At 40.7% G+C, this 19,364-nt stretch overlaps 2 protein-coding genes and 1 pseudogene across 8 annotated transcripts; 1 reads left to right on the forward strand and 2 right to left on the reverse strand.

Moving 5' to 3' along the window:
- Positions 1-1,056: 1,056 nt before the first annotated feature.
- Positions 1,057-3,327, reverse strand: LOC18039995 (transcription factor MYBC1). The gene has a single exon (XM_006430448.2). It carries the CDS (start codon positions 3,034-3,036, stop codon positions 2,068-2,070), a length of 969 nt encoding a protein of 322 aa, XP_006430511.1. The 5' UTR covers positions 3,037-3,327; the 3' UTR covers positions 1,057-2,067.
- Positions 3,328-4,933: 1,606 nt separating this feature from the next.
- Positions 4,934-13,485, reverse strand: LOC18039880 (calmodulin-interacting protein 111). 7 transcript variants are annotated; one of them, XM_024181592.1, is made up of 12 exons: positions 13,400-13,485; positions 13,046-13,233; positions 12,620-12,759; positions 11,106-11,974; positions 10,087-10,291; positions 9,422-9,629; positions 8,198-8,721; positions 6,767-7,193; positions 6,489-6,569; positions 6,183-6,373; positions 5,918-6,105; positions 4,934-5,738 (listed from the first exon to the last, which is right to left on the reverse strand). In XM_024181592.1, the coding sequence occupies exons 2-12, from the start codon at positions 13,209-13,211 to the stop codon at positions 5,657-5,659; spliced, it is 3,081 nt and encodes a 1,026-aa protein (XP_024037360.1). In that variant the 5' UTR covers positions 13,212-13,233; positions 13,400-13,485; the 3' UTR covers positions 4,934-5,656. The 7 variants fall into 7 exon arrangements, with proteins under 7 accessions (XP_024037360.1, XP_006430512.2, XP_024037366.1 ...); XM_006430449.2 differs by having other exon boundaries at positions 12,620-12,778; positions 12,927-13,233; XM_024181598.1 differs by lacking the exon at positions 13,400-13,485 and having other exon boundaries at positions 12,625-12,759; positions 13,046-13,115.
- A 751-nt stretch (positions 13,486-14,236) lies between these two features.
- On the forward strand, positions 14,237-16,190 carry LOC112097408 (annotated as a pseudogene).
- Positions 16,191-19,364: the final 3,174 nt, after the last annotated feature.

A 19,364-nucleotide genomic window follows, 5' to 3' on the forward strand; every position in this document is an offset into this window, starting at 1 on the left:
AACCCATAAAATATCTCTCACATGCCAAGTTTTTTTTTTTTTTTTTTGGAACTGTACATGCCAAGTTCAAAGCAAGCACTCAAATATATTCTTCTTCCTAGTTTCAAGTTGTCAGCAATATATTATTTCTTAATATAACTCGAGGCAGAAGCATGCATAAAGTTCTAGCAAAACATGCTGCCACATACATCATTAAGTGTTTCACTAGTGCTTTTACCTGTTAGTCGAGATAAGTTTGGTACGAATGCAAAGTGATCAGGTGCTCGAAGAAGGTGGTGATAGCAGTAAACCTCCAAAATTCAGGGTTGCAGATGAACCGACAGCAGGCACCCGATTATCGATGGCTGAAAATTTAAGGCTAAAGGAGAATTAAAGGAGATTTAAAATCAAAATGCTAAGACATTAAATCTATGATTAAAAATCAACCCACAAAAGCAGAATCAAACATATGTATGTTGTGGAAACTATGTGTGCTTTGAGCAAATTCTCCCCCATCAATCAGCCACTAAACGTCTCGTATGGCAGGTTCTATGAGGATGGTCTTCCAAGTAAAGAAGCACATGTTTTCTAAAACCCCAAAAAAAAGAAAAAAAAAATGACCCTATGGAGAACATTTTGGAAGGAGAGTCAACGTTCATGCCAAGATATCGATCTTTCGAAGAGTTTAAGCAACTTTATGTCTTCTTCAGTGAACAAGATCCTTCTTTCATAGGTAAGTTTCCAGAAAGTTAAAAAGATGATAATGGTAACTGAAAATACTGCAGCATACATTCTGACCTCATTGAGGTAATAAGGTATTTGCTTAACCAAAATATCCGATTTAACAAAAACTATAACAGGAAGACAAAATCATACACCATTTACTGAGGATTACAATGGTAATAAGTAGCTCAATTAAATACTTGTGCACTTACTATAATTCTCATTCCCTAACTAGGATCTCCACTCCGTAATATTCTTCATTTCACTTCCTGCCCAGATTGAAAAATTTGTAAATTATGGAGAGCATTGAACACAGTTTACTAAAGATAACTCCTCGGAAAATTCAGAAACGTATTAACTGAAGAAGACATTCTGCTTTTGCCATTTCACATTTAAGAAATTCAACAACAGCGATGTAGCAACAAATATGTTAAAAGATTGAGATATTTCAATGTTCATGGGGCATGAATTGAATTTAGCATTCTCATAACATCAGAATTGCTCTGAAGATAACCCCTCAGATCAAGGGACTACAAGTCTTCTATGCGGTCACACAATGTACAACAAGTAAAACACCTCTACATAACACTGGACTAAGAAATAGAAGAGACTTCTAACAAAAGAGATTTTTGGATATTGCCAATAAACTCAGAGCCAAATGTGGAAATCAAGGATAGAAAACCGCCGTAACTAGATTTCTAGAGATCATAAAACAGAACCTGCGATCATTATTTATCTTCACCAGCAAGCTCAAAATTCAGTCAATTTGTTGCTCCAGCAAATCCACCACCAATGACGTTAAGAATCTGTTCCTGGTATGAAGACTCTGACATAAGAAAATGCAGCCGGTTCCCCCAACTACTGTGGCGCAAAGCAACTTCTAAGTAACCAAACTGATAACACATCACACGACCGTAACGATTGCTGCCGTTGCCGCCATAGAAAAGCTTAGAGGCATTCTTGTTGCCTAGAGTGACATCATGGTCATTATCCGTCACCAGAAGCTGACAGGGGACACAATAGACTCCTACTGACAAGGTAATTACACATGTAGAAGCCTTGCAGAATCGAAGGATATGACAATACCACAATCCTCTGCAAATCCTAATCAACATCACTAACAATGGATAACGTAATATACCCAAATGATAAGAGAACCAGAACAGATAAGTTTTTGGATCTGAAGATGCAAATCATCAATTTAGGCCCTCAAAACTATTGACTACTACCGAGATTAGTACCCATAGGCAATAATTAACAGCAACAGTGACAAACAATAAAACTAACCACCAAGTCCAATTACACAATGACCCAAAAGCTGAACACTGAAACAGAGAAAAGTATTAAATAAAAATTAACACCAATTCAATCATCCCCAGTTGGAAACAAAGTGAGAACCTTCCTGCCCCCGTTTGCAGACTCCAAATCCTCCACATAACTAGAAGGCACCGTACTGTGCACGGGTGCCCCCATCCTGTGGACTTGCTGCGGCTGAGCCTGCCTAGCAAATAAATGATGCTCAAATTGCCCGTTAGCGGGCGACCCAAAATGACTCATCTGCCTATGATACTGATGACCCTGCAAATGAGGATTCCCCACGGCAGCCGCCACTGCCATCTGCTGTTGGTGGAGTGCCGCCACAGGCACATACGGCAAGAAATGATCAGAATTCCCCCGAGCACCAGGGTGCAAGAAATGAGCCGGAACCGGTGAGCTTGCAAACAAGTGGTCAGTAGCCGGATCCGCGTTGACCCCAGCAGCACCGGAACCGCCACCGTTGACCCCACCGGCTCCGCCACCACCTCCGCCGGACAATCCCTGCATTCTTTTAAGATAAAGCCGGTATTTCTGTAGATGACTAGCAACGTTCTCCCTCGTCAACCCATCAACACTCATCAATTGCATTATAGTTTTGGGAACGGCATTCTTGATCCCCAAGTGAGCCACAGCGTCCACGAATCTTTTATGGAGCTGCGGCGTCCAGACGAGGCGGGGCCGTTTCAGGGTACGAGCGGGCTCGTCGCCACCCGCGCCACCTGAGCCCATCTCGGCCGAGTTCTCGGCAGCAAAATCAGACTGCCCAAGTGGGTTGTTGTTGTTGCTATTGCTGTTGTTGTTATTGTTGGTCGGAGTGAGTGGTTGTTGCTGTTGAAGTTGCTGGTGCTGCGAAAGGGCGTTGCCGTTGCCGTTGCCGTTGCCGTTGACGGGGTTTCGGATATCGAAAGCAACAGCGAGATCAGGACTGATTAGGGTTTGAGAGAGAGGTATAAGCTCTTCATAGGAGGGAAGATCTTCTTCCCATCTTGCGAACCAATTTGAGTCGTCCTCTCTCATTATTTGTGACACTCTTTTTATCTCGAAATTCAAAACTCAATTCAATTAACTTTTTCTCTGATTTATTTACTAAAAAGAAAAAGAAAATTAAAACAAAAACTGATGCATCAAAAATCAGCTAAAATGGTGAAAAGGGTTGGTTATCGTTACGGTGGTGGCGGTGGTGGCGGGGAGGAATTGAGAGAGTGGAGAGAGGATCGAGGTGGATCTTGTATTCTTCTTTTCAGCTTTTATTGAGGGCTACTGTTGCTGATGCTTTTATTTTTTTTTTCATTTTTTTCATTTTCCCGTTTCTGATGATTTTTATGTTCAAATTTATTTTATTTTTAATTTCCGGGATTTGGGGGTCTTATGTTATATATTACTTGAGAGTGAGTGTTGCAAAGATTTTTTAGATTTTCTCTTTTTCGTATGATTAATCATATCACACGGATTTTCCAATGCGCGTGGCGAACACGCCATGTCCTATTCAACATCTGCTGTCCGGTTCTGTACGATTCTGTGTTGGGTGCTGTTACAAGTACCCCGATATAATTTGATTCATGATTCCCCCAATTCATTCATGAACTTCAAAATGCAGGTGTACTTCGTTCACGGACTGACTGCGCGTGTAGGGCACTCGCTCCAGGGAGGGTGTGTGGCTGGAATTTATCGGAATAAGGATGAGTTTGTAGTCTGTACGGGGATAGGGTGGGGATTAGACAGAGAGAGAGAGAGAGAGAGAGAGAGGGGTGCAAAGTTTGGTGACTTTGTGGGTATTATTATTTTTAGTGTGTTTGATGGGGAATCAACCGAGTTAGTGTTTAGTTTTCAGGATAACTTTTCTTCTTTTGGGTGGAGAATAACTGGAATAAGAGTAACCATGGGCTTCAAGTTACTTTAATTATAATTTTTCTCAACAAATTCATGCAATCACCTTTGACTTTGAGCAGCCAAACATTAAATCATACCTAAAGAACATTTGTATTGTGGATGAGCTTCCAAGTGGACTAATGACATTTGCTTGTGAAAGAAACCATGATATGTGTATTTTTCATATGTAAAAATAAAAATTTTCATAATACAATGTGATTTTCTTAACATCGAATCTATAACTCCAAAAAAAAAATTGATTTTTTTATATAATTATGATAGATTTTTTGGTTAACTTTTTAATGTCAGTAAAATAACACATATAAATTATAGGGAATAAATGATAAAACTCGAAAATATTGGGGGGATCTCATCTTAGCAAAGTTGAACCAAGAACACAAAAAAGTCAAGAAGAAAAAATCAAGAAGACAAACTAGAAATGAGAACCTAGGGGTTGATTGATTACTTGTTTGGTTTAAAAACATGATATAGGGCAAGTAATTCTAAAAGGAAAGGGGAGGAGGTTGTTGCTGTTGTTGTTTTCCTAGGTTCGGCCAAAGAATATGCACAATTATTGCTTACATAAAGGGCATGTTTTGTTGTTGTGCTCCCTTTGTGAATATTGAATAGAATACTAACAACTCAGTAATAATATCAATAACTATTGAAAGGACTTGGTAGATTATGTGATCTCCATGTCTTTCTGGCTTATCCCCCAAACTAAATTGGCCCCCTCTTGCTGATTACATAAGATATGGGGTTATTCAATGCTTCATTAATGATTAAACCTATGTTTCTTGCTGATTACATAAGATATGGGGTTATTCAATGCTTCATTAATGATTAAACCTATGATTCTTTCTAATTTAAAATTCATGGGTATTCTTATAATTTCATAAAATTACGGGGAAGCTATTTCTGACCTTTCTATCAAATCTTGATTAGTCTCCTAAACATATTGACCTAATCAGATGTCTTAGATCATGAGAACCGTTAACCAAAAGTGGAAGGAAAAGGAAAAAGAAAATATATCAGAGCGTGATAATGTTGAGAGTCAAAGAGGAAATGATTCGCTTGTCCTATCCCAAAAGACCAAAACTAAATTGGGAAACGACATTATGGGCACCTAAATCCAGGTACAGACACAGCAGGCACTTTAAAGAAGATCCACTACTTTTTAAGGACCAATCCTGGCAAGCATCTCTCATTATCATTGATTGTTGATCATTGATTATTGATCATTTGATCATCAAACCATAAGATAACTTGTCAAGTGAATGATGAATTTTGTCATAACATGATGGTAATAATTCCTGATCAAAAATCAACAGTACCAAAAATTCAGGAAGTGACTGTACAAAGTGAGGGAGGAGGATCAAGACAAAATTCCTCGGATGAGTCAAGAAAGGCTTAGCCCCACATCCCACTTACCACTTACAGCGTCATCCTCTACTCACAAGCAAACTCAAGCGCTAAGTTCTGAGTGGGACCCGGAACAACCCATCGGGGACGTGTTGTTTCACCATGTTAGGGAAGGGCTCCCACTAAGTTTAGGCTCTATCTGTTTCACTTGGCAATGGGGCATCCAGGCACAAAGCTGGGGTATATTGAGGAAACTAACTCCACTTTCAAGAATCTTTACAAGATTCCAGCCTCTTTGCCAAGCTTTGGTTGATCAGGCAGAATCATGCATATCTTCTGAAACTAATCCCCTGGAGCTGCTGGTAATGTATTAGGAACACCGTATAAACTAACAGGACAACTTTAGCTACCCGCTTGAACCAGACTCTGATTGTGAGAGGCCTGCTGGGAAGCGACATAGGAACAGTGCAATGGATTTTATTAGGGACCTGCCACATCACAGTAATGGGAAAAAAATATTAAATATTTACACAAAAAAAAAGAAGCATTCTAAAAATAGAAGAGTCTCCATGGTGGATCTTCCATGTCTAGTTCAGCAAATCAATAGAGATTGTTGAAGGTTAAGATGATTAACAAAAATAGATGATAATGTGTGAGAATTGTTTACCACATATTCAATCCGATTGATTTACTCGGGCGCAGCTGATATCCTGATTCATCAGCCTCTGCATTAGAGTGTACAAGCCTTTGGAACTTAGCTGAGAGCTCCTTGTAAGAATGAATCTCCGATGGTTGTACGTGTCTAATTGCAGTCTTCAAGTGTTGCATTGTTATTCTTGATGCATCGAGGTTCTCCTAATAGCATCGCAAATAACAAATTAGTTAGAAACAAAAAGCTTAAATCAAGAAAGAAATTTCGGAATTCAACAAACCTCAATGGCTGAAATGGCTGCCTCTCGGCAGATTAATGATATATCAGCCCCAGTACAGCCTTCTGAGAGGCAAGCCAGTTCTCTTATGTTTACATCAGAGCTGCAAGGAATTTTACGCAAATGAATTCGGAATATTTCTTCTCGGTCAGTCTCATTTGGAGGTCCCACATACAGAAGCCTGTCAAAGCGTCCTGCACAATGTTTTATCATTATTTTCAAAGTTATCACGTTTGCTGTAGTAGACATAGTATAACAAGCGGGTGCATGAATATGTGTGTGTGTCTTGAAGAGAAAGGGTAGGGGTACCTGGTCGCAACAGGGCAGGATCAATCTTGTCTGGTCGATTTGTAGCAGCAATAACAGTAACATTAACTCTTTGATGCAGGCCTATAGTCGGCAAAAATAATTATCCAAGTGGATGATCAGATACTGATGACAAAATTCCTAGAATTCAGAAATAGAAGAGTTTTTACTATCCCGGCATTGCTAAGTTTTAGCACACACCATAGATGCTTAAAAATTCTATTAACTATATAAATTGAAGCAACTTATATGATATCAATTACTTGAAACTAATTACTAACCATCCAATTCAACAAGAAGTTGACTCATAACCCGATCAGAAACAGAAACCCCATCACTTTCCTTCCCACGAATGGCAGCAAGACCATCAATTTCATCAAAAAATATGATTGATGGAGCATTGGCCCTAGCCTTTGCAAACAGCGATCGCACTGCTTTCTCGGATTCACCAACCCATTTGCTAAAAAGCTCTGGACCCTTCACTGCAAGGAAGTTCAGCCCTGCTTCTGAAGCTACTGCACGTGCCATGAGGGTTTTGCTACAACCGGGAGGACCAAACATCAAAATCCCAGTTGGAGGGCGAGTGCCAATACGCTTGAATGCTTCTTGGTGCTTTTGAGGCCATTCTACTGCTTCCATCAACTGGGTTTTGACCTCCCTCTGGCCACCAACATCTTCCCATTTGACCTTTGGAACCTCAAGTATTACCTAGAAGTTGATACAACTGGTTAAAAAGGGATGAATTTGGACAAATAGCAACTACAGCATAATCGTGCTTTGTTCATATAAGTAGATAATACTTCCAGAATGCAAATAACATCAAACTCGTTAGATGAGGTGGCAAAAAGAAACGAAATCAAGAGAGTTCAATTCCTATAGAGCACAGAAGCTGTAACTCCTAATCTAGCAGGACTAATTTGTACCAAAATTAAAGAAAAACTAGTGTAATAAAGCTTATAGGTCAAACTTATAACCCCAAACAGCGGATTGTTAATACAGTAAAACCTCTCTACAACAATACTCTATATAGAAATAACCTCCATATAGTCACAAAAATTCTAGTCCCAATTTGAGTTAGTTATAAATAAGAATAAGCTTCATATTATAGTAAGTTATAATTTTTATAGATCTCATGTAAAGAAACTTGCCTCCACATAATAATAATTATCTGTTTATTGCAAAATATACATGTTTTGTTATATTAAAGGTTAAGAACGGAGAAAATATTTTTCTAAAGTTGTTTGAAATAATGATTTATTCTTTAGAGTTGTTACCAAATCATTATATAGAATTTATAAAATTTACATTGAGAGAAAAAACATTAAAGAAAATGAGAGTGATGCTTTTGTAATAAACCGTGAGACGAAGGTATACTCCAGGTCGTCCAATGTATCGGGCATTGATAATATTGGACATGACCAATCATTTTATAATTATTGGATTTTTTGGAGTGCAGCCCCAGTGTTGAATAATCCCAATTATGTAACCCCAAATTTGGGAATCTAAGAATAAAAAATTATGAAAGTTCAGAATCATGTGATATAAGCTTATTTGAGAGCTAGTGTTTTGTAACCCTAAGTATGACAGTTGAACCCAAGATATTCACGGTAGCAGGTCGTATGGAAAAGCTAATACTGAGGAAAAATTATACATTAAGGCCTAATATGGTTGATCAAATAATGTCCTAAACAATATTGATGTATGAATTATACCTCTCGCATAGCACTGGGCCTCACTTTCATCCTGGACTTTTCAAAGTCAACAAGCTCCAATTTCAATGCACATCCTTTTTCTGACATAAACATCCCTCCAGAACTATCACTAACACCATTGTGAAAATTATCTGCAATTTCCGAAACTGTTCCTCTCAAGGGCAAAGATGATGAAAGCAATGAAGTTGGTAAATCTGAGGTACATGGAGATGCAGAGTCCAAACAATCCCTAGAACTTTCTGTTATATTTCTTGAGCAATCAGAGTCTTGCAGCATAGTATCAGAATGGCCTTCAAATTCAAAAAGTGTTCCAGTTGAGTGCAAGACATCAGAAGACGTTTGAATCTTAGAATAGCGCCTAAGACATACCAAGGCTGCCTCATTGCAAAGGGCAGCTAGATCAGCACCTACAAAACCATGTGTAGCCATGGACAGGTATTCAACTTCTGAGTCTAAAAGAGAGTGTTCCATGCCGCTGAGAAGTGCATGCAGTATCTCCAGTCGCTGCGCGGGCGAAGGCACAGCTGCAGGTGAATTTTTCAATAAAGAGAAGAGAAACGACATATCTGGAAAAATGATACAACCTCTGTGCCTCTCTGAGCATTTGAACCACTTGAGTGTGTGAAAGGAAGAACAAAAAACTTTAGCAGTCTACTTTTCCAACTTAAAGTACTGTTCTACACCTTTTCTAAGCTTAATGCACTTCTTCTGCATGAATATGAGATTTGTTATCACTTTCCATATTCATACAATCTTAATTGTTTCCTCCCATTTGAACTTCTGGTCTAAACACACACTCTACCTGATACATGCATGTGTTTTTCTCAGTCTTCTACACGTGTTTTTTCTCAGTCTCCTATTAAGTTGTCACTGAAGAAAATACATATATTCAAATATTTCCATCAAGTCACTTCATATTGGAATCCAACCAACAGGCTTCTAGACGATTACTCATCATGGACAAATTGCGTGTTGTTTCCATAATTTTTCCCTAAACAAATTTGAAACGAAAAAGACTCTTCAATTCTATTCAGTGCGCTTTCAGCTTACTGAAAACAAATTTCCGAGGCCAAGAATTTAGTGAGAGAAAAATTCTTTTTTTCTACCTTGAATCTATCACTCCTGATAAGAAGAATACTGGGCATGCAGACCCACTACTATGAACACCTGAAAAAGTTAAACTAGCAAAAGAATGAATAACAAAGAACAAAACTCTCACACTACCTATCTCAATTTCTCTGTCAAGTCTTCCTGGCCGCCTGAGTGCAGGTTCAATACTATCAGGTCTATTGGTAGCAGCAATCACAAGAACTCCATCAGTTCTACAAACCCCATCCATCAAATTCAACAATGTAGCAACCATTCTCTGAGATAGCTCTTCACCTCCATCTTTACGAGCAGGTGCTATGGCATCCAACTCATCAATGAACACCTGGAAAAGAAAGATCACTAAGCAGGAGACCTGGTAATAAACAACCAGAATATCTAACCAAGAAGAAAGGGGGGGGGGGAACTTTGCAGCAAAAAGAATTAGGTTTGGAGAGATTCAGACTAAAGCTAAATATGAAATGTTAGTATAATATCTGATACAGAAGACGAGTCCTAACATTATAAATTAACTTATAGACTAGGAATAGTGAGGATAAAACCCAGAAAAAGTAATCAATTCCAACCATTATGTGAATTTCAGAAGGTATAAATAAAGATTGAAACTTGAGTTAGTGTGCATCTGCAACATCTGACAAATGGTATTATTATTTGCAAATCAAAACCAAAATATATGCACTGTCAGATAATGATAATGACCATTCAGATGAAGAAGAAGAAGAAGAAGAAAATATGCAGAAAAGCATCAAGAACTAAGGCTTCTGAGAGAGAAGGCAGCTTACCACAGCAGGGGCAGACTGGCTAGCTGAATCAAAAACTTCATGCAATGCCTGCTCACTTTCTCCATAATTTTGACTGACAACCTCAGGTCCATTTACAGTGAAAAGGTTGACACCAGAATCATGAGCACACAGTCGAGCCAATGAAGTCTTTCCTGTTCCAGGCGGGCCATGAAGAAGCACTCCCTTCGTAGGTCGTAAACCAAGACTAACATAGGTACATCAGTAATCAACATTTAATGTTTAATACATAAAACCATATGTAATTAACTTTTTCCTTTTAAGAGAAACTGTATAGCCTTTGTGGAATGTATTTTAATTAGTCGATGGCAAGAAGTATTGACTAGTTACTGCAAAAACTTACATCACATAAAGAGTCACTCATTTCCATCTTGAGGGCCATATGTTAATTCTTATCCTCACTGAAGGATGTTGAACTATTTAAAAAATTGAATGAAATCCATAAAGTTACCCTAAATTAAGTTCATGAATTATTTGAAGATCTTGGTTAAGATCTGCACAATGACCAAACTCCTGACAGAAAATTCTTAGACATAATACAAGCACATTGTAACAGCCCGTATATAACATACACATTGAATTCATTAAATATAAAGATCTAGAAAACCATGAAGAAACTTCATGAGATAAACTCTATATGACACCAAATTCTAAGCACATTTATTTACAATTGCTAAGTACTTGATATCTATATTGAGATTTGAAAAACAATCCAAACAGAAAATCATAACTCCAATACCAAGTCATCCAAATATTTCTTATGATAATTAGTAAACTAATCCTGAATATTCGAACATCATAACCCCAATTATTAATCAGTCACCCAAAAATTTCTTATGATACTTAATATACTAATCCTGAATATGCCAATATAATACATTCTAAATTAGTAGATAATTATTAGTATTCCAAAATAGTTTGCCCAGAATAAATAGTGAAAAGTAATCAAAAGAATTCTCATCCAATTTACTGCAATCAATGCAAAATTCATAAATACATACCTTGACAAAGTACTCTTCACAGATGAGGAAATAATTATATCCTTCAAAATTGCATATTCTTTGGATAGACCACCCAATTTCGAAATATCTTGTTCTACAGTGGCTTGCACATTTTGAAATTCAATTTGTGCATTTGGCAAAGTTCCTTCTCGTAGAGACTTAGAAACTGCATTCAACGGTGGATACAAATATACCTTCGTCTCATGGTTTATTACAAAAGCATTACTCTCATGATCCATTGATTCAGTTACTTGAGGCTGACTTCTTTCATTTGTCAAATCTGCTGGCAACTTATTAGCACCTATCACGAGGAATATTGAAATCTCCGAAAGCATTGGAACAGCCACAAGATTTCCACAGAGTAAACTACGAGAATACAACCACGAAGCAGCACAAGTCTGCAGAAGTTTTTTAGCGCTTTCATCTTCTAAGACTTCTTTAATATCAAATGCATCAACATTTAGACTATTCCAATTGAGTGATTTCGAAACTGAATCTTCAGATACTGGGGAAGCTAACTGATTAACACTTTGTGAGCTAAGCCTTGGCTGATACATTGGTGTCTTAGGAGAAGAATCTATCCCATTTCCAAGTTGATCACGACTTCTTTCTGCAGAAACTTTCATTTTAGAGAATGCAGCACCATTCATTTTCAATCTGCTCCTTAAAGGAACTAGCTCCAAGTGCAATTCTTGGCAGGTGCGGACTGAGAAATGATTAGCTTCCCCGTTATATGGTTTATTACTCCCATTTACTAGACCAGTAAGGAATTGACTTTGTATAGTGTAAACAAACACAGTCCTGCCTGAAAGTGGACAACCCATTGTGTATGAAAGACTTGAAGACAATCGCACTTCATTCTTCAAAACCTGAAAAAAGGGGTAAATTTGGCTACAATCTCTATGATACGACAGATCACTATTGCCAGCTTGTACAAAGAAAGGAGTTTGATTTAAGAACACCATCATGTAGTAGCATAAAATATAAAACCAAAATGGTGACACAAAGAATATGGAACTGGTCTAAACGAACGAAATGGGAGAAAAGTTAAAAGATGTGGAAAATTATTTGTTGGTGAATGTGCAAAGGAGGAATGCCCAAGATCCTAAGTTTTTCAACCTCAACAGAGGCTGAAAACAGTTATTCAGTCTACTAAATCAACATCACTAAAATTAATTTTGAAAGAGTGTAATATCATATGAGGACAATTATTCCATTCCAAGAAGGTGCCTAGACCAAGCCTTGGAGCAAAAGATCATATCTCGAAAGCCAAAGGAATTGTCAATCACTCAAAGTATTTTTCTCTTTCACTTTTTGGAATGCTTATTAGCTAAGAGTTGTGAAAGAGAGTGCTAAGGCGTGCTGAAGCCAAATGCTACTTTGTTGATGGTTCATAAAAGCTTCTGCTTCTTTTGGGACCCTCTTTTTCCCACTAATTTCATCATGACTGACAAATGTAAATTCTAGCAAAAGAAAAAAAAAATGCTATTTAGTAATAAAATTATTATTCAAACCTTACAAGAAGGAAACACTGTGGCAAGAGCAAAGTAGCTCCCCACTTGATTTGCAGTTTGATCCAAAGATTCATTCCCAAATTGTTGAACACATTCATCTACTAGTGAGCTGAGAGGAAAACCATTTGAAAATCTCTTGCCTGAAACAGGAAGTGACACCTGCCATTGGAATTACAATTAAAAGTACAGAAGCAGAAATTGATAAACAAAACTCACTCTCTCTCTTTTTTTTTTTTTTTTTTGGTCACAAGCAAAACTGGAAAACGAAATAAAATTTCTGAAAAATGAGGGTCATAAATAAATTTACCGAAACTAAGGAACCAGGGGCAAGAGAAGAAGCAAGCATGGAAGACTCGGAAAGCCAAATTTTACAGCCCCTGGAGTCGGTCTCGATGCCAGTGATTTGGCCAATAAAAGCAGATTTACCAATCAAAGTAGGGTATCGAGTCGAAGCATCTTCAAGGCTGCTCCGAAAATCTTCCTCCGAATCCCAAGCAGCGGACGTCAACGACGGCGTCCTAGGGGATGCAGACAGGTCAGAATTTGACAGCCTGGACGGCGCCTTAGACTGCTTCTTCGACTTTGAAGGCATCTCTTCCTCTACAATTCAAAATCTGCAGAATTAATTAATGAAACTTCAGTTTTTTTTTTTTCCCCTCCAGCGAAAACACTTGCAACCCGCACTTTTAAAACAGGCACAATTTACATAAATAAATATCTTCAGGCTTTTCATGAAGGCATTTCATCAAACAAGTAGTTGAACTGAGAAAAGCTACTTACCTTTCACCGATTAACTTCAGTAATACAATAACCAAATAATTCTGTTTGTGAAGAGAGCAGGATGCGTCAAGGACTTGTTAAACCCTTGAACAAGGTTTTATTGAACTGCCCCACTTTCATTTTATAAACCAAAAAACCTCCCGCAGTCCCGCTCCCATCGCATGCATGTTCTTAGATTGGGCTCAGAATGTTTGGCCCAATAACATTTGGATCCAACATCGTCACTGAACAGTTGAATTTGGCAACAATATTTGGATTTAGGAATTTACTCAGGGCTCAATCAAAGACCGTCTAGGTAGACCAAACTAATAATATTCAACATTAAAAAACATGAACCATTTGCCGGTATATTTATCTAATTAAATTTGAGTGTCCTTTTTCCCTTGAATTTATATGTATTTCCGATGTCATTAATGACACACCATTGCGATCAACTTGAGATAAAACGAGTCAAGAAAGCACAGTTTCATTGGGCATTACCAAATAGAACTAACAATTTAATATTCTCTGTATAACAAATATCTTAGTTTTATTGAACTACAAATGCAACATCAAAAGATATCTGTTTCCTGCTTAGAGAGAGAAAGACAATATGACGAATGAGGCACCCCACCATTTGCCTGAATCATATCCCATGGTCGGAGGAGACCTCCATCTCAGCATAGCTAAGCATTCCTCCTTTCAGGTACCATTAGCATTTATTTCATTTAATATTTTTAATATGTGGTTAATTTTATAAGCTTATTTTGACTTGGTAGCGCACTACTTCAATTTCATTAGTGTGTTTGTACGACCCAAGCCTTGTGGCTATATATGTATATTTAGGAAAGGGTAGTAATGGGTGTTACAGAAGAATAGATACATGATGCCATTGAAAAGCTTGCTTGGGAAATTTTTGATAGCCCCAGCGGCAAATTTCAAGTAGCAGACTTGGGTTTCTCTATTGGACCTAACACTTTCACTGTTGTGCAATATATCAGAGAAGCTGTAGAGCAAAATACCAAGCTGATCAACACCAACACTCTTCAAGCGTAGAATTCCAAGTGTTCTTTAATGATCACATTGATAATGACTTCAATACTCTGTTTAAAACCCTCCCATCTTCAAGAAACTACTTTCCTGCTGGAGTCGCAGGTTCTATTCATAGCCGATTATTTCCGAAATCCAGTCTACATTTTATACCCTCATCACATGCAGCACACTGGCTCTCCAAGGTCCCAAAAGAAGTTGTGGATGGTGAATCCACCGTATGGAATAATAAAGGCAGTATAACAAGCATAGGATTTGTGAAAGAAGTTGCTAAAGCATATTCGAATCAATTCAAGAATGACACGAAGTCCTTTTTGAATGCTAGAGCAGAAGAACTTGTGCCTGGAGGGTTGTCGGTCATTCTATTACCTAGTTTACCAAATGCAGTAGCTGTATCTCACACCAGTGAGGGTAAACTTTTTGATCTTCTGGAATCTTGCCTTGTCGACTGGGCCAAATTGGTAGTGTTGATGCGAGATTCTGGTTGTCCTCATTCTACGACCAGGGTCTCTGCTCGATCAACTTCACCACGACCAGGATCTCTCCTCGTAAAGCTTCTTTTCCAGAGGTTCCTGCGCACACAGACAGGTCAGAGTACGCCGGTTGTTTTCCCGGCGCAAACCCTCCGACGCTCAAGTCAGATATGAAGGTTCGGGGAACGCTTGCCATAGATCTTATAGCTTTTGGGTAGTTTTCTCTTCTTTAGAATTTTTTTTATCTCTCTCCTAATCTCAAAATTGCTAACCCTTTTACCTTTGTTGGCTACCTTTTTATAGGCTTCCTCTGAATCCCAGTTTTTCGCAGTCTACGCTCGTTATCCTCCCACCTCTCGAACGTGGATTCCCCATTTCCGTAGTCGTGGGTAGTTGCGTGGCCTTCGTGCCTAGATTCTCGGGCTGGAGAGCTTGCCTCGCTAACTGTTGACCGGGTCTCCTCGAATCAACCCTTAGCAAGAATACAGCAGGAATGGCTTTATGCTTCTTACAGGAAATTGGCCTCGCGGATGACGTGCTCGTGGATGAGCAGGATATTCCTGCCCCTGTTCCCCTGCTACCTGGCTCTTACAGGACACACCTGCTCGCAGACTTCTGCCACCAAACATCTGCTCATCACGTCTGGTCTCGTCGGAGTATTTCCCTCAAACACCGATCCCCCAGTTTCTGGTGTTGGGTAATGTAATGGACCAGCAGTAGAAACTTAGCGGTTCTTGGTTGCGTGGGACTGGAAAGGGAAATTCTTTTTTGCTGGGGGTCCTTGGGGTCAAGTTGCACAAATAGACGGGAAGGATTGTCGCGTCCCACCCCGTTTCACGGTCCCAGGTTGCCTGCTCGCTTTAGATGTCTTGTATCCATAATTGTTCTTGCTTTATTGGCTTGTCTCTAACCAAGTGTCTGTTTGTGTTGTAGTTTCTTGGGGTGTTCACTTCCCGCTCTAACCTAACCAGCTCAAACAGGTCGAGGCTGTACTCGCCAATTCCTGCTCGAGCCGAGAACTGCTAACTACTTACAACTTGCTCGAGTCTCGCTTGATACTTCCTGGTCATAAGATGGAGGACGCTGTGATTGGGGCTCTGAACAGGAAACGTTCTCGACCTCAAACCACGAAGAATGACCAGAATAAGGACGCCCCTACTGCAAAGCGGGCCAACATCGTGCAGCAGGTCTCTCCTTTGAAGACTTTACCTCCTACTCCTGCCAAAGTCGGGGAAACTAGTGGAGCAGCCATCGATCCTGCTTCTTCTTCTCCTCCTGTCGGGCCTTGATCTCGCTTACCTGACAGCCGAGCAGAACACTTGGTCCCCTATCTCAATGAGTTATCTAAACTCGTGAGCAAGAAGGACCTGGAGGACTTTGATGGCTGCACTCTGGGCGAGCTGGTGGGAGCCATGCAGTATATCGCTTTCCATCTCAGCTGCATGACCACCTACTATAAGGCCAAGGTCGGCCGTTATGACAGGAAGATGAAGGAGGACATTCAGTCAGCGATGACCAGAGCTGACGGCGCAGAGAAGAAAGCAGGAGCGCTGAATGTCGAGAACCTGAAGCTGATAGAGCAAGAATCTCTTGCTCAAGCGAAAGCCATTACCCTCGAGGAGGAGCTGACCAAGGTCAAGGAGGATCTTCAAAGGCAGAAGGCTATGTATGAGGCTCAGCTCGAATCTCTCCATGATTCCCACCGGGTTCAGGTCGAGAACTTAGAGAAAGAGGCTTACAACCAGTACGACCAGGGACTTCGGCATTCTTATCGTTGCATCATGGCCGTCCTCGGGAAGCAACACCCTGATCTGAAGATGGATGACCTTGCAGCTGGTGTTGCTCAACATATGGACGAGGAGGCGGCCAAGGAAGACGCTGAAGGGGTAGAGCCGATCGTGATTGAAGAGGAAAACTCTCCTCCTCGTGCAGTACCTGCTGATGTTGGCGAGGCGAGCACCCCCCCGGACGCAACTGGTGATACCCCCCTGCACCTGAGGAGGTCCAGCCAACCGATGCTGCTCCGCTTACTGATCCACCATCTTCTTGATATATTTCTTGTATTGTAATGAACAATGTTTGTGAAGATTATCTCCTCCTGTTAATTATTAACAAATTAATAAAGATGTTTTTGATTACTTTCTTGTGTTGTAATCATGAGTTATTTTTCGTTTGAGAATCTGCTCGTCTTTGTCTGGTCGAGCAGGTTCTGGCTTGGCACATGGTTTTGCCACATGCCTTTGAAAATTCTTCAATGCTTGGGATTCTGCTCGCCTTCGCGTGGTCGAGCAGATCCTGGCATGCTTGACTTCTGGTCTCGCCATAAGACAGGCTTTGAGACTTGGTGAGCCTTTGCATGCCTTAGGAATTTTTTCGAATGCTTTGGAGTCTGCTCGCCTTCTCGTGGTTGAGTAGATCCTGGCACGCTTGGCTTCTGTCTCGCCATAAAACAGGCTTTGAGACTTGGTGAGCCTTTGCATGCCTTCAATTCTTCAAGGATCGGGATTCTGCTCGCCTTCTCGTGGTCGAGCGGATCCTGGCACGCTTGGGTTCTGTCTCGCCATAAAACAGGCTTTGAGACTTGACGAGCCTTTGCATGCCTTTGATTCTTCAAGGATTGAGATTCTGCTCGTCTTCTCGTGGTTGAGCAGATCCTGGCACGCTTGGCTTCTGTCTCGCCATAAAACAGGCTTTGAGACTTGATGAGCCTTTGCATGCCTTTGATTCTTCAAGGATTGGGATTCTGCTCGCCTTCTCGTGGTCGAGCAGATCCTGGCACGCTTGGCTTCTGTCTCGCCATAAAACAGGCTTTGAGACTTTGTGAGCCTTTGCATGCCTTCAATTCTTCAAGGATTGGGATTCTGCTCGCCTTCTCGTGGTCGAGCGAATCCTGGCACACTTGGCTTCTGTCTCGCCATAAAATAGGCTTTGAGACTTGATGAGCATTTGCATGCCTTTGATTCTTCAAGGATTGGGATTCTGCTCGCCTTCTCGTGGTCGAGCAGATCCTGGCACGCTTGGCTTCTGTCTCGCCATAAAACAGGCTTTGAGACTTGATGAGCCTTTGCATGCCTTAGGAATTTTTTCAAATGCTTTGGAGTCTACTCGCCTTCTCGTGGTCGAGCATATCCTGGCACGCTTGGCTTATGTCTCGCCATAAAACATGCTTTGAGACCTGCTGAGCCTTTGCATGCCTTAGGAAATTTTCACAGTTTCAAGCGAATGAAATTCCTCGATGTTCCATTAATTGCAGGATTTGATTTTACATGAACTTGCTTTGACATAAAACATAAAAAATGAAAGATAAAGAGCACGAGCAGAAATTGCTTTAAAATGTGAACAAGTCTTACTGGAAGTATTTTCGGAGGTGTGCTGCGTTCCACGGGCGTTTCACCTCGTGGCCGTCCGTGCGAACCAGCTTGTAAGCTCCGGGTCCTACTATCTGCTTGACTCTATATGGCCCTTCCCAATTCGGTCCCAGGCATACTGTCTCCAGATCCTCTACAGGCTCTTGTCTGTCATTCTTGTTTTCCACTCGGGTATCAAGCGATGTTATCTGCATTGCATCCCTTGCTGCCGAGGAGTAGCAGCTTCTCGCAATCCTCTGGTCTCCTCGTACCACTCCAACTACCCTATTTACCCGGTACTTCAGAGCCAGATAATGGTTGGACAGTACAGCTTTGCTCATCCTCAGAAATGGCCGACCTAGGATCATCTGGTAAGGACCTTCCTCATCCACTACCACAAAGTCCAGTATCATTGTCCTTTCTGTCGGGGAGCCCCCAATCGTGATAGGCAGCTCGACCACGCCCAGAGGGACCAACTTTCCTCCTCCAAACCTCTTCAAGGAGGTATTGGTGTAATCCAACTTCAGGTCTGCTATTCTCATCTCGTCCAGGGTTGACTTAAACAACACATCAACTGAACTCCCTGTGTCAACCAGTATCCTGTCAAACTTCTTGCTAGCAACAGTGGCCTTGATGACCAAAGCATCCTCGTGGGGGTATAGAATCCCTTCCTCATCCTCATCTGTCCACATAATTGGCACTTGCCTGACTCTTGCACGTTTGGCTGCTGGGGTGTTGAAGAATACCTCTTTGCTGGTCATGGCGTATCTAGCATAATTCTTCCTCGACCTGTTGGAATCTCCAGCCAATGTTGAGCCCCCAGTTATCACCCTTATTGTAGGCTGCTCGCGCCTCAAGTTCCTGTCACTCTGCTCCCCCTCACTTGTCGAGGCTACCATTGGGAAGGTCCCATCTATAAACTCGTCCAGATACCGATTTCTCACCAAATCCTCGACCTGGGTCTTGAGATCCCTGCAATCTGCTGTGGTGTGGCCATGGGTGCCATGGAACTTACAATAGCGCCCCTTATCCCTCCTGCTGGGCAGCTTTGTTATTGGGGCAGGGAGGTACAGCAGCCCTCGATCCTTTATGGCCTCGTACACCTCATCCAGGGAC

The sequence above is a fragment of the Citrus clementina genome, unplaced genomic scaffold (assembly GCF_000493195.1).
Source record: "Citrus clementina cultivar Clemenules unplaced genomic scaffold, Citrus_clementina_v1.0 scaffold_6, whole genome shotgun sequence".
In the NCBI taxonomy this organism is placed as follows: Eukaryota; Viridiplantae; Streptophyta; class Magnoliopsida; order Sapindales; family Rutaceae; genus Citrus; species Citrus x clementina.